At 38.7% G+C, this 12,482-nt stretch overlaps 1 protein-coding gene across 1 annotated transcript in view; it reads right to left on the bottom strand.

Moving 5' to 3' along the window:
* Positions 1 to 12,482, bottom strand: part of ADAMTSL1 (ADAMTS like 1) — a 419,662-nt gene that overhangs the window by 22,203 nt on the left and 384,977 nt on the right. Inside the window, exons 21-25 of the mRNA XM_071581576.1 lie at positions 10,313 to 11,453; positions 6,484 to 6,611; positions 4,173 to 4,301; positions 2,107 to 2,286; positions 215 to 349 (exon numbers count right to left, since the gene is read on the bottom strand). Coding sequence (XP_071437677.1) covers positions 215 to 349; positions 2,107 to 2,286; positions 4,173 to 4,301; positions 6,484 to 6,611; positions 10,313 to 11,453 — 1,713 coding nt within the window. The remainder of the gene's footprint in view (positions 1 to 214; positions 350 to 2,106; positions 2,287 to 4,172; positions 4,302 to 6,483; positions 6,612 to 10,312; positions 11,454 to 12,482) is intronic.

Below are 12,482 nucleotides of genomic sequence, written 5' to 3'. Positions count from 1 at the left end.
AGAAGGACGTCTGTTTTAAAAATGAATTTCTGACTTCTAATAAGTACTTGACAGTCATTACGACTGACAATGCACTGTTGTCTTTTGCCCCAGCACCCATGGCTGGATAACAGTATTCCCAGCTAATGGATAACTGTTATATAAATGCATAACTGTTACATAAACTCTAAACCCTTTACAATGTAAAAAAAAAATCTTAAAACACTTGACTTACCTATGAAAACAGAGCTCCCTGGACCGACAATCAGTTTTGTTCCTAAATGAGAAGTCAGCACCGAATGAGTGCGTGGCCCGAAACTGGAAAGCACTGCTGTCAAGTCTTCTAGGTAAGGAAGAGGTCGTGGAGGCTCTGGTAACAGATTGGGAGACTGAAGTGAAGAGCAACACTGTAGCAGAAAACATCTCCAGGATGTGAAAAAAATCATACCAACAACTATTGCTGTGTTATTTGCTGTGCTGGAACGTTACCATTTCAGGGAAGCAGATTTAGCAACTTCAGGCAGCTACTGAAAGTGCTTTGCATCATGTTAGGCAAGGCACTGGAGAAATTATTAAAATAACATCTGGGTCAATATGACCACAAACTAAAAGAAATTCTCCCTTAAGGCTACCACGACGCTCTGGTTGACCTTCTTTATATGTGATGAAGTTATATGGTATCAGGAGTTACAGTAGCTTGGAAGAAAGATCAAATTTATACAGCAGAGAAGCTGAATCTAATGTTCATGGCAATTTGTGAAAAACTTTTCAGTGTCTGCTACAACCTCGATTAAGCTGTGATTATAAATGGTTATAATCCTGTATTATACATAGGCAAAGTTCCAAAGAACTAAGAGTTCAGAGCTCAAGAAAACTGAGCCTGCTGAGAACTGCAGGATTTCGTTCTTCACTATCATAATGCTATTTTAAAAATTGATTCCAGTGCTTATCATTCCCAATTCTGTTTGTCATGAAAATGATGGGATACTTTAGTTAAATTAATAGTAGCTTCATTCCCTTTCAATAAGATAATGGCACACATTATACAAATTTTCTACAGCTGATAGCATTCAACACTAGTAGTACAGGTCAAGGATGCTTGAAGTGTTTTGTTCCATCAAGGAGCTAAAAATGGGATTTGCTTACAAACATAAACAACTTGCATAACTCACAGTAACTTACCATCTTTAAAAGCTAAGCCACTTACAATGATCAGAAAAGGATTTACAGATCATGAGTTTTCATTTATAGGTTGAAATCCATTGATTTTTTTTCAAGTTTTTTTTAACTGAAATTCTAGATTCAGTCTGGAGAAATATGTGAACCTTCCTTTTATTATTGTCTATGAAACTGAGAAATCTCACTTTAAAAGACTCTGGAAGTTCATTCTAGCCATAAAAGAGCTGTAACATATACTTTAATGACATTGCACGATAACAGAGACCAGGTTTCAAAATTGAGACTTCACTACCAAATGCACTAAAATACTTTAAAAGTCTGGTTGAATCATTCATCTGCCAGGCATGCAGAACTGATAGAAGATGAGATACTAGGAAAGGAAACCCCTTACCCACACATCCAATTACCACCAGGTAACACTTCCACTCATATTTCACAGCTGACATTGTCTTTTCAAATGACCCAGCTGGGCTTTCTTTCTGTTGTTTAGAAACACAGGAAAAAGTAAACTTCACCATTCACTGAACTTGGGAAGTGCTTTTTAAAAGTGCACTGGGTTTATGCACGTTGCGAAGTGTGTTAGGATCACATAGCCATATATGGAAAGATGCTCAGCAGAGTCAGAGCACTTCATTGGGAAAAAGTGGCATCACTCTTATTTCAAGAGAGTCACTTTAAGCTATGGTTAATAAATGTATTTTTTAGCTAGTAAGTCTGAAAGAGTGAAATTTATTATCTTAAGACTGGAAGGTGAGGTTCCCGTGCTTGGATGTTTTCTCTGTATTGATCTTCCTTTTACCAACTTGCTTCAGCTGGTGCTGCCCAGGGTATGTATGTAGACTGATTCTTGTCTTAGAAGAGGGCTGGGTTTTCTTTGCACAACCTCTGATTAGTTCTGCTGTCTAGAGGTGCCAGTAGCCACATTACTATTGCAGCGCGTGGACTTACCTAGAACTAAGAGCTGGGAGCTTTCAATTACCTCCCCATGAAGATTGGCTGCCTTGCAGGAGTATAACCCCTCGTCTGACAAAGAAAAATTTGCAATTATCAGCAACCCATCAGGCAGATGGTGAGCAGAGGGCAGCTTGACCTTATTCTTAAACCAAGTAACTTTTGCTTCAGGAACACCTGGAGAAACAGACAACACATAGATGACACTTTCTGTGGAGGCAGGAGCAGAAGATGATTTCCTCATTCACAGAGAAAATCAGGATTTAAGCCAAATTTCTTCTGTATCTCAGAAGATTCCAGTATACAATAATGCTACTAGATAGCAAAAAGCCTTCTTCAAGGAGAGAAGACAGATTCTGGGGTGATACTGCTAAAATTTTCCAACGTGAATGTATGTTGTCATAGTAGGTAAGTTTCATAAAATTGCTAGAGATAATTTTCCTCTCAAGAAAAGCTTTGAATCTGTGCCCCTGACCATGTTGTTCTTGCTCATGTAGTTTTCTGATGCTATGAGCACTGTGGCAACTTTGCCTTAGCCACATTCTGTTTGTTATATGATGCCTTTATACTGAAGAGAAATGGCTGCACTTCTTGAATCACCAGTTACTGACTGCATCTGTGGGTCCTCCCCATTTGCAGGTGGGAGAAACCAGAGAGAAATTAAAAATAATTCATGTTTCTATAACATTCAATCTCTTTCACAAATGTCAGCACAGGTGAGCATGTGGGGGCCTAGAGGAAAAAAGAGTACAACTTTTATCATCTTGCTTGAAAGTCACCGTACAGTAGTCTGATTAAAAAGAGTGTCTAGTATCTGTGTTGAGAGGACAAAAGAATAACTGAACTTCTGCATGAACAATTAGGCAAAATGATACCATACTTTTCTTTCATTCACCCCACTGAGAGTAGTTACTGTGATTCCAGCTTAGTGTTTCGCTATTGCAAACAAAATATGCACAGCTGTTGCATATGTTTTGCTAAAGGACAGATGACCAAATGGTGACATTTGAGACAAGTACTCTTTTCAGGTAAGAATTTGCATACGAGTATGTTTGGGCAGCACTTGAAGAAGGAAAACTTACAACCATCAGTAGTTAAAATGAGCATAAAGCATAAAAAAAAAGCAGGACATTTGTATAATTGCAGAGCAGATAGTTATTTAGATTTATTTGAAGCAGCTTTGCTATGGGACAAAAAGCTAAAGCCAGGGTCTAAGAGACTTCATACAAGTCTCCACTGCAGGTATTTAAGTAACACTCGGCATGACTCACTTTATGTTTTATAAGCTGCTCCTTTCCCCCTCATACTATGCATGAAAGTGTCATGAATCAATGGTCTAGCCCTGGGCTTTTAGAGATTTTGTAGCTCTTTCTCTTCCCCTACCCCTCCTCTCCATGTCACCACCATGACCCCACCAACAGCCATAGGACTGCCACACACAGATAAGGTCAACCACTTTTGGTTACCACTGGAAAGAGACAGACTGCCATTGTGAGACTGAGGGTCATTCAGCCTATGTGTGGAAAACAGTTTAAGGGAGAATCTGTTTCAGTAGAATTCCTCTGAATTCCTGCACTCCCAAGATTAAAAGAAAAAAAAAAAGAAAATTCAGGAAAAAGCAGTGAGCTAACATGCCTTTAATTTAAAAAGGCAGTTTGGCAGGAACAGAAGAAACTAACTGGAGTGGTCTCTAAAAACACCATCAATGAGGATATGAATCAGTCTGTGTATATTCTCACCAAACACCCCCAACAGGTAGGAATGTGTAATGGTTTTGTTGTATCCACATCATATTGTGTATCTCTAACAACAATGACTGCCATATTGTCTCAGCCCAATTTTGTTAAGCCCAGTTTTGTTAAGCCACTACAATTGCCTTGTTTGGTGCAGATAAAAGGAGGACAAATTCTATGCTAAGAATTAACTGAAGCAATGAATTTTGCTGAGACCTAGGAAAACCCTGCAATTTCACACAGCTGCAACTGGAGATAGCAATTTAGCAAAGAATCCCAGAGAAATTTATAGCTGAAGGCACCAGCATGGGAGACAGAATAATTTTTTACCTGCAACCTGGCAGTTAATGGTAACATTTGCTTTCTGGATTGTTTTCACTGTGCTTCCAATATCAACAGTGACAGCAGGTGATTCAGTGTTGACCACAGTGGCTCTTGATGCCTTTATCAGTGGCTTTCCTGTATAAAAGAAGCACTGCAGGTTATCAGACCAAGAACACTGAACTAACATGGGACAGATGGCTTGGAACACTGTGTTTGAAAGTACATGCACCAGACAGGTGAATAAGAGAAAATGCTGAATTATGAGGCCCCCTGCTTTTTTATATATTTCAGTCCCACCAACTTCCATGGGTAAAGCTGTCTTGAAAAAAGAAAAAGCATACTTGGAGCATAAGCAAAATACCATTAAAGCCATTTGGACACACAATAATCAGCTGAATCAATAAACACCAGTGCAACTGTAGCTGCAGCAAAATGCTTGCCTAGAGCTGCAACCAAACTACTACCCTTTATCAAAGACCTGACATAGGGGCCTGAGTGACAGCTACAGGCACATTAATAGTGGAGGAAGTTCAGAGCAAAATGTAAGCTGATTTTACACATAGATAATTGTTTCTTTAACCTACAGTGGAAGCATTGGGATGGGGAAGACCTGATCATAACTATAAAGTTTTTTCATAATGTTCAGCAGAACAAGATGAGGTAACTAAACAGTATTAATGCATAACACTGTTAATACAGGCTTAACATAAATCAAAACAGGTTATCTGATAGAAAGGAGTTTATCTCTAGTAGAGATACTGCTTTGCCCACAAGAAACTTTTCAAATTGTTTTCAGTGTGCTTCCAGCATCAGTGACACGACACAGGTCAGATGCCCAAGCTAAGCTTTGAGAGAGAAAAGTGAAGCAGCAGAGGTGACAACAGCTGGATTAAGGCACTCCCCCTTGCCTCAGCCAAATTTCAGGGTGTTGCAGGAGGGGCAGAACATGACGACATTGGTTTGAATGGTATGGCACTTGGATGTTTTTGACTCAGTGTTCTATTTTCAAACTTGTCATTTTCCAAAAATCTATACATGCCCTTTATTTTCTTTTTTAAATAAATAGTCAGATACAAACAGGTTGAGATATCAGTTTGCCCCAAAAAGCTGCAGTGTTAGGACAATATCTATTACTAGTTTCATTTGTATGTTTATCTGGAGGTGAACAAGGAGCAAAAGATGGAGATGAGAAAGAGAATTTGGTTCCATTGAGCTCATGGAGAGTCCTAAAAATTTAATTCAGCCCCAAATATAAACTGCTCCTTATAGCTGTATTTCCAGGGCTTTTAAAAGATGCCCTTCTTCTGGAATTCCTGTCATATCAATTTGGCTATTTTTTTAGTATTTTTTATTTTGGTGATTTTAATGCCTAAGAATAGTAAGTAAAATATTACATTTTATTGTTAAAGTAGCTCAAAAGGTTTTCATATTCTGTGGCGAAGTCTAAAGAAAGGAAAAAATTCCTTGGCTATCTGTCAGCCTTTTATTTTCCTGATTGATTTCCACAATCCCATCAAAAGATTAAATATCATTATTTGTTCAACTCATAAAGAAGTGGGAAACCACTGTGAAAAAAAGGAACCATATTTCCCTATTTTTTCCATGCATATGTAAAATGAATCAGAAAATTCTTCAATGAAATAAGCTTTCAGCCCCACTCAGTAAGCTTTGTAGCATTCCTAATGTGTTTCCTTTTGCTTTGGCCAAAATTAGGATCGTCTTTCTTTAAGACCTCTGTATTTGTCACAGTCATTAGCTGTCTGTTCTGTTCCTCCATCTAACTCGTCAGCTTTTCTTTTGTTTGCTGCTCAGTCCTTCTAGTTCTGATGTGGTTGTGAGCCTACTGACTTTGCCTACCAATGAACTCTCAAGAAGATGGATTCATGCACTACCTCTCATTCCTGTTGGAATGAATTTTCTTTAGAACTGAATTCTAAACTAAGTCAGTCTGCTTTAGAAGTCAACTGTTACTAGAGAAATAGATCAATGGAAGTTAATCTATTGTGAAACTCTCACTTACTAGCAATTGAACAGTGTCAGGGATGCTTGTCATCGAATATCTTACAGGGCTTGATCCTGTTAGGGACTAGCTCTTCAGCTCTGGTAGTTTTCTATAAACCTCGCAAACTGTCTATGAAAACTGGACTAACCTTAAGGGTTTTCCAGAGTTTACACCCTGCATTTTCACCAGTGTACCTCTGTTGACTCACATTACACACCCAGCTTCATCAACCATCCGTTATCCCACAAACAACTTCTGTCCAGAATCACACAAACAACATGGACCATCCTGCAATCACAGAGGTTGAACTATTACCTGCTAGAGTGACAGCAATGGAGACAGAGTCAGATCCCAAAGCATTGGATGCATTGCAAGCATAGAAACCCACATCAGCTTCCATGGGTGCTAAAATCTGCAAGGAGTCATCAGGCTGAAGGAGTATCCTGCAGTAAAGCAAAAAGAAAGATGCAATAGTCTCTTAGTTCATGTGAAATTTTTTCATAGTTCAGGCCTTTAGGTTATATTTAAAAATCTATTGTGAAATTTAAAGTCTAACATTGAGACTGTAAGCTGTTATTAATTAAATTAAATTTTAGTCTCATTCCTAGTTCTTTTACTGCTGATATGAGTATTACAGAAAAATTGCCAACTCATTGGCGCATCTGTCCAGTGTGTTAGAAACCTCTTCCTCTGCTGTGCCACTTCCATATGATGTTTAATTAGTTTCCTAGCCTTGCTGTCTTCTGGTTCTGCATCAATAGTAAAGAAAAAAATATTGCAAGGGAAAAGTCAGAAAACCTGCTGAAGCTGTGCAGAAAAAAATGAGGTCAACCACACTCACTGAACACTGAGTCAAAGCCTCAAACAGATTCCAAATTCTTTTACTGATGGGCAGTTTGTACAATATCAGCAGTCTTGTTGCTCCCTTAAGTGTCAGTGAAAGTGGAGATGAATACTCATCTCCTCCTTGGGCTGAACGAACTGTATCCTCTGCCAGTAAGAGGAGCTGACCATGATCTCAGTGTACTTCCTACTGTTAAACAGGATGAATCTGGCCTTAGTGCTCCTATGAACTGGTTCTTTTCACAGTCTACTTTTGCACTAGTATAACTCACCGGCTGTGATAAATACCTCTTGTCAATGCTTATGTACCCTTATTTTCAGCACAGTATACTTCATGATTACTGTTTCTTTCTCTTAACATTTTGTTAGATGAAACTGTTGATAAAATCGTTGATAAAATCTAATGATACTGTTCTCATCAGCAACTTTTAGCAGCTGCTGTATGTAAACTCTTACTTGAGGCTGTGATTGATGTTGGCAAGGATGAAAGAGGGGCTGGTATGTGCCTATAGAACATGTGCAATAAATGTCTACTCATAGATTCTGGAATTGATGAGTTTCTTTACACTCCCATCCCCACAATGAAAACATGTTTTCTCATGGAACCAAAAAGCAGCTGATACTTGATTTTGCACAAGGCTGTGGGTGGAAGATCTCTAAAACAAAACAGAGTAGGGCCACCCAGCAAAATCTAATATAGGAAATAAATCCAAAGTTAAAATGACTTTTTTTTTACCCTTTTGTGAGTAGTAAAAGCAATCATTATAAATAAAAGAGCTGTTGTTAACCTGGTTTTATAAAAGTCTAGAAAAACACACATTTGCAAAACAAATACTAATAAATTACATCTATTATTGCACAGCCAAAAACCCATAAATGGGTGCATAATTTGTTAGTTGTTAATCACCTCTGCTGATGTAAATCTCTTTGTCAGCTTAAGTCACTTCAAGTTCCAGCACAAACATTTTTAGAAATAAGAATATGCCAGGTAGATACTTATCTTTTTAAAAAAATAAACTCCAAGACAGCTCCATCTTCCTATCTTTTCAATTAAAATTTTAGTGCACTTCTCCTGAAACAAATTTAATGTCCTCTTCTTTTCAGTAATTCTTTCTGTTATTTGTGTGTCCAAATTTGGCATAATTGCTTTACTTGGAAGCAGATCTTTTGTTATCCCTCTATGTATAGAATTATTTTGGCTAAATTCCTTATTTACTCATAGATTTATATTTTTATTAGGTATTGAGTTGCTTGTCAATGGTGAACAAAACACTAGCTGTAGCAAATCTTTGTGTCACTAGCATGTCTTCAGAATCTCATTTATGGACTTAAAATAATAGAGCTTAGTGATTAATCAGTCTCATCTGAGTTCCTCTACCCTGCATTGTCTCCAAGACAAAAATGTGTTTTACAGGACATGTATCAGTAACTAATTCAGATAGCACCTTGCAAACACCTACTGTTTACATTCTGCTCATGTCCATCTATAAAATATATTTCTGTTTTAGAAAAGTTGATTATCAAGTACCGATGGATTCTCAGTAATGGAAACTACAGCATTCTTGGAAGGCTTACTAAAGAATATATAAAGTCCTCAAAGAGTTTTTCACTTTCAAAAGTGATTCTTAAGGAGGTTAATCTGAATTTTCCTTGAAATAAAATGTTTTCCATCATATACAGAAGTCTATAGACATTTGGTACTTATACTGCCAGGCTCTGAAATGGCACTCAGTACTTATGCGAGTATGAAAATGATATTTTTAAGCTTGAGAGAAAGTATGGATACTCATGTTAAATCTGCACTCAGGCTGAATATGCAGACACAAGTCAGGAATCTTATACTGTAACCACAGATATTTTCAACTGCTGCAGCTTTTTATCCTATGTTTTCATTGTATTGAATGACTGCAAACCAACACTTTTTGGGGGCCTGTGTTACAGATTTTTGTGACTGTACCTAGACTAAATCTAAAGAAATTAATTTTTGCAAGTGTAACTATGCAGTAGGAGTCATACTTTTAGTTGGATGAAACAGCTCAAGGAACGGGGCAATGGGAACAGAGCCATACATCAATTATCATTACTAGACATCATTGGCCCAGACAAACTCCATGGTCACAATACGATAAGTGAGTGCCTTCATCTCAGTGTTTTGTATATACAATACACACATCTATCACCCAACCTAAAACCAGCAGCCTACACTCTAAAAATCACAATACAAACCAAGTACCTCTGGAACTTCAGTGAATTTAGTAAGGCATGACCTGAGGAACTTCAGGACTACTCTGGCCTTCCTAAACAAAAGTGTTTCTGACATTGGTATGAAAAAGCCCACCTACATTAAATTTCTTATTCCCATTAAGAGAGAGGTAGGCTGAAAAATTGATTGCTCTTCTCAACTAGTTGCTGACAAAGTACAAAGAAGGCAAACTGCAGAGCTGAAACACAGCTCGAGCATACCAAATACCACTGCATGCACATGGCCTTGCAGTTTACAGCAGTACACTGTGAGACTGCTTAAACTGCAGCTTTCTTTGACACAGGTGACTGGCAGACGGCAAGAGCATTCTCAGCCAAAAATAGGATACTGCCGTTAAAGAACTCCCCAAAAACTCAACAATTCAAATTTTTTATGCACTGTGATTTCCAAACTTCCATTGCCTCCAAAGTCACAGGTGCTGAATACATTTGAAACTCAGTGCATGGTCATTTCCTCTGCCACCACCAACCTGAAAAACCATAAGTGATGAGTACAGAAGGAAGTTTGTAAGGTGGAAACTGCCTCAACATTTAAAGACAAGTAAATGAATAATGCTACTAAATGGTAAAGAAATTATATTTTCCTGAGTCTTTCTGATAGAAATTTTGAGCACATCGAAAATTACCTGATAATTCAGAAAGAGTACACAGTAACAAGCAACAGACTATTTTCTTATCTCAGTACCAATCTCCACAGCAAAAATCTCCACCTTCAGATGGGAAAATAAAATAAGGTACACAGGGCTCTGTTGACTGCATTAGGCACTTATCCCTTTTAGTACTTAGCTATTCCTTCTTTTTACTTACTCAAACAGAAGTTCCTGTTTGCCACATCAGTTTGATCCAGCACTCGTACCTTACCAAAGAGTTATAGTGCCCTGTTTCCACTTCACATGCATTTGCCCTTCTTTCTGCTATGAAGTCAGACTACAACAAAATATAGTTCTGTCTATGGGACTGACAGGCAGTAAAACATGGAAACTGAAGAGTCAAAATGACAATTATTTTCTTAAAAATTAAATAATAGGTATTGTTTTACCTATCGTTGTATTTCACCTCCTCTCCATTCTTGGCCCAGCTGATGGTGGGCTTTGGGTTTCCCACTGCTTCACAGTGAAGCAGCACACTGAGTGTGCCACCTGCTAGAACTACCGTCTGTCCCAGGTGGGTAACAACCTCTGAAGCAGAAAGTTGTTGTGCTGCTGAAATCTTTCGGAGTATGGCAGGCTTTTGATGAAGTCTGTGCAAGCCCCGTGCCACGTCTACAGAAGTGGGAAGAAATGCTTCAGCAGATGATGTCCTCAGGGAGCTGGTAAATCCAGAAATGTGTCTGTGGAAAGGGTACTCCACCAATGCTGAATCAATTTTTTGCCTTGATGCTTTGAGGACAAATTCCTGGCTCTCCAAGTGGCTCTTGAAAACCTCATGGGCCAGCTGCACAACAAGCTGCTCAGCACAGATATCTTTAAGCTCCTCAGGCTGTTGAGACAAATTCCTTATGATATCGTCCAAGCGTTTCTGCTCTGTGACCATAGTATATGGCAGGCTATGGTCCTGGCTATGGTCCTCTTCTGAGGATGCATTTCTCTCCACAGACTCGTGGGCTTCCCAGGACTCCAGATTTTCCACTGACCAGCCTGTGTGCTGTAGCAGCCTTGAGACAATAAAATCATACCATCTGCTGGGGTTAGCAAGTTGCCCTCGTTTTTCCGCCCTGCTACTATTGAAGAAAATCCCATTGAGATGTTTCTCCTCTGTTTGCAAGGCTTCATTTGAGCTACCCTTTCTCATGGCCTCTTCCTCCCAAATACCAGTTGGCTGCCCAGCAATTATCTTCTTATTGCTTCCAATCAGTTTAATTATGAAATTCTCCTTGGCTGGTCCTGCTCTGCAGGTATATGTCCCAGAGTCTGAAGACTTCAAGCGATGAATTTTCATGTACCCATGGTGTGCAATGGTAATATGAGCTGAGCTGAAGAGCCTCTTGTCATCCTTCTCCCAAGTGATCATTGCTTTCTGGAACCTCCGTGTAGGGCATCGGAGAATAACAGAGGTTTTGGGCAGTAGGTAGGCATACCCACCCATAATAAAGTGTAGTTTCTTCTGCTTCCTTGTCTGGATGTAAACTTTCTTTACAGCCATAATATGGGGGCTTTGTTTATAAGCTGGCCTGTTGTGCCCTGCAATAGCATTGATATTATTAGTAGGTGATACTGTTAAACAAAACAAGCAGTTTACATTGACATTGACAGCATTTAACCCACGAGACAGTAATGAGAGAAACTGGCCACCAGTTTGCCAGACATTAGATTAGAACAAATAAGAACAGAGCACGCTTTAGGAACACAAAAGTAGTCCTACCCAGAGTATAGGCAGAAACCAAAGAGTTGGGGATAAAAGCTTTATGAGAGGGAGAAAACATGAGTGAAAATGTAATTCTTGCTGTTAAAGTACTTAAATGAAGACTGTTGCTTAATAAGTGCACTGAGTGGATAAGTGGTTACCATTCAAACCTTCAAAGGCAATATGATCCTGCAGCTTACAACAGTAAGAAAGAGTGAAAACTTTGCTACCTCAAGGAATAATGCTGAACAGAACAAAACTCTCTGGACCAGGCTTAAAAACATGGTAAATAGTTTTAAAGTGAACTAGTTTAGCATGTCCTTCCAGTTTCCAGATCTCTACATCAGAGGTTTTTATTACGAAGCACTAAATAAAGCTGCATAGGTATATTACTGGTAAATACCACACAACACTTAGTCAAAGCTTTGCCTCTAAATGCAGACCTTCTTTCCTCCCTACATACCTAACATTTAGCAGTTTCAGAGTCAAGCTGAAGCTATACTGACTTACACATAAACAGGTGGCTTACTGCAAACTACGGAAGAGCATGCAGGGGTACTACTTGTCTTGCAAAGGGTAAAACAAATGCATAAAATGCCAACATAAAATGCATCTAACTTGTGTTTCAGAGTTCATCAGAAATCCTAGGTCACAGAGTGACATAACAGAATAATTTGGTTTTAAATTATCTACAGCAAAATCCCTTACCAGCCATTTTCCTTGCAGCTGTTCTAGCAGAGTTTATTTGCATCTGCCCTCAGAATGCTGTGCTGTATCTCTGAGGCTCTGCAGTCCAGCTGTGAAATTTAGATCTAGATTTGGGTCAGAATTTTGAGTCAGTTCTGCCAGAAACCAGTAGCTCCTTT

The sequence above is a fragment of the Pithys albifrons genome, chromosome Z (assembly GCF_047495875.1).
Source record: "Pithys albifrons albifrons isolate INPA30051 chromosome Z, PitAlb_v1, whole genome shotgun sequence".
Classification (NCBI taxonomy): domain Eukaryota; kingdom Metazoa; phylum Chordata; class Aves; order Passeriformes; family Thamnophilidae; genus Pithys; species Pithys albifrons.
Note: the sequence above shows the minus strand (reverse complement) of the source record. Positions and strands in the feature narration are given on the sequence as shown.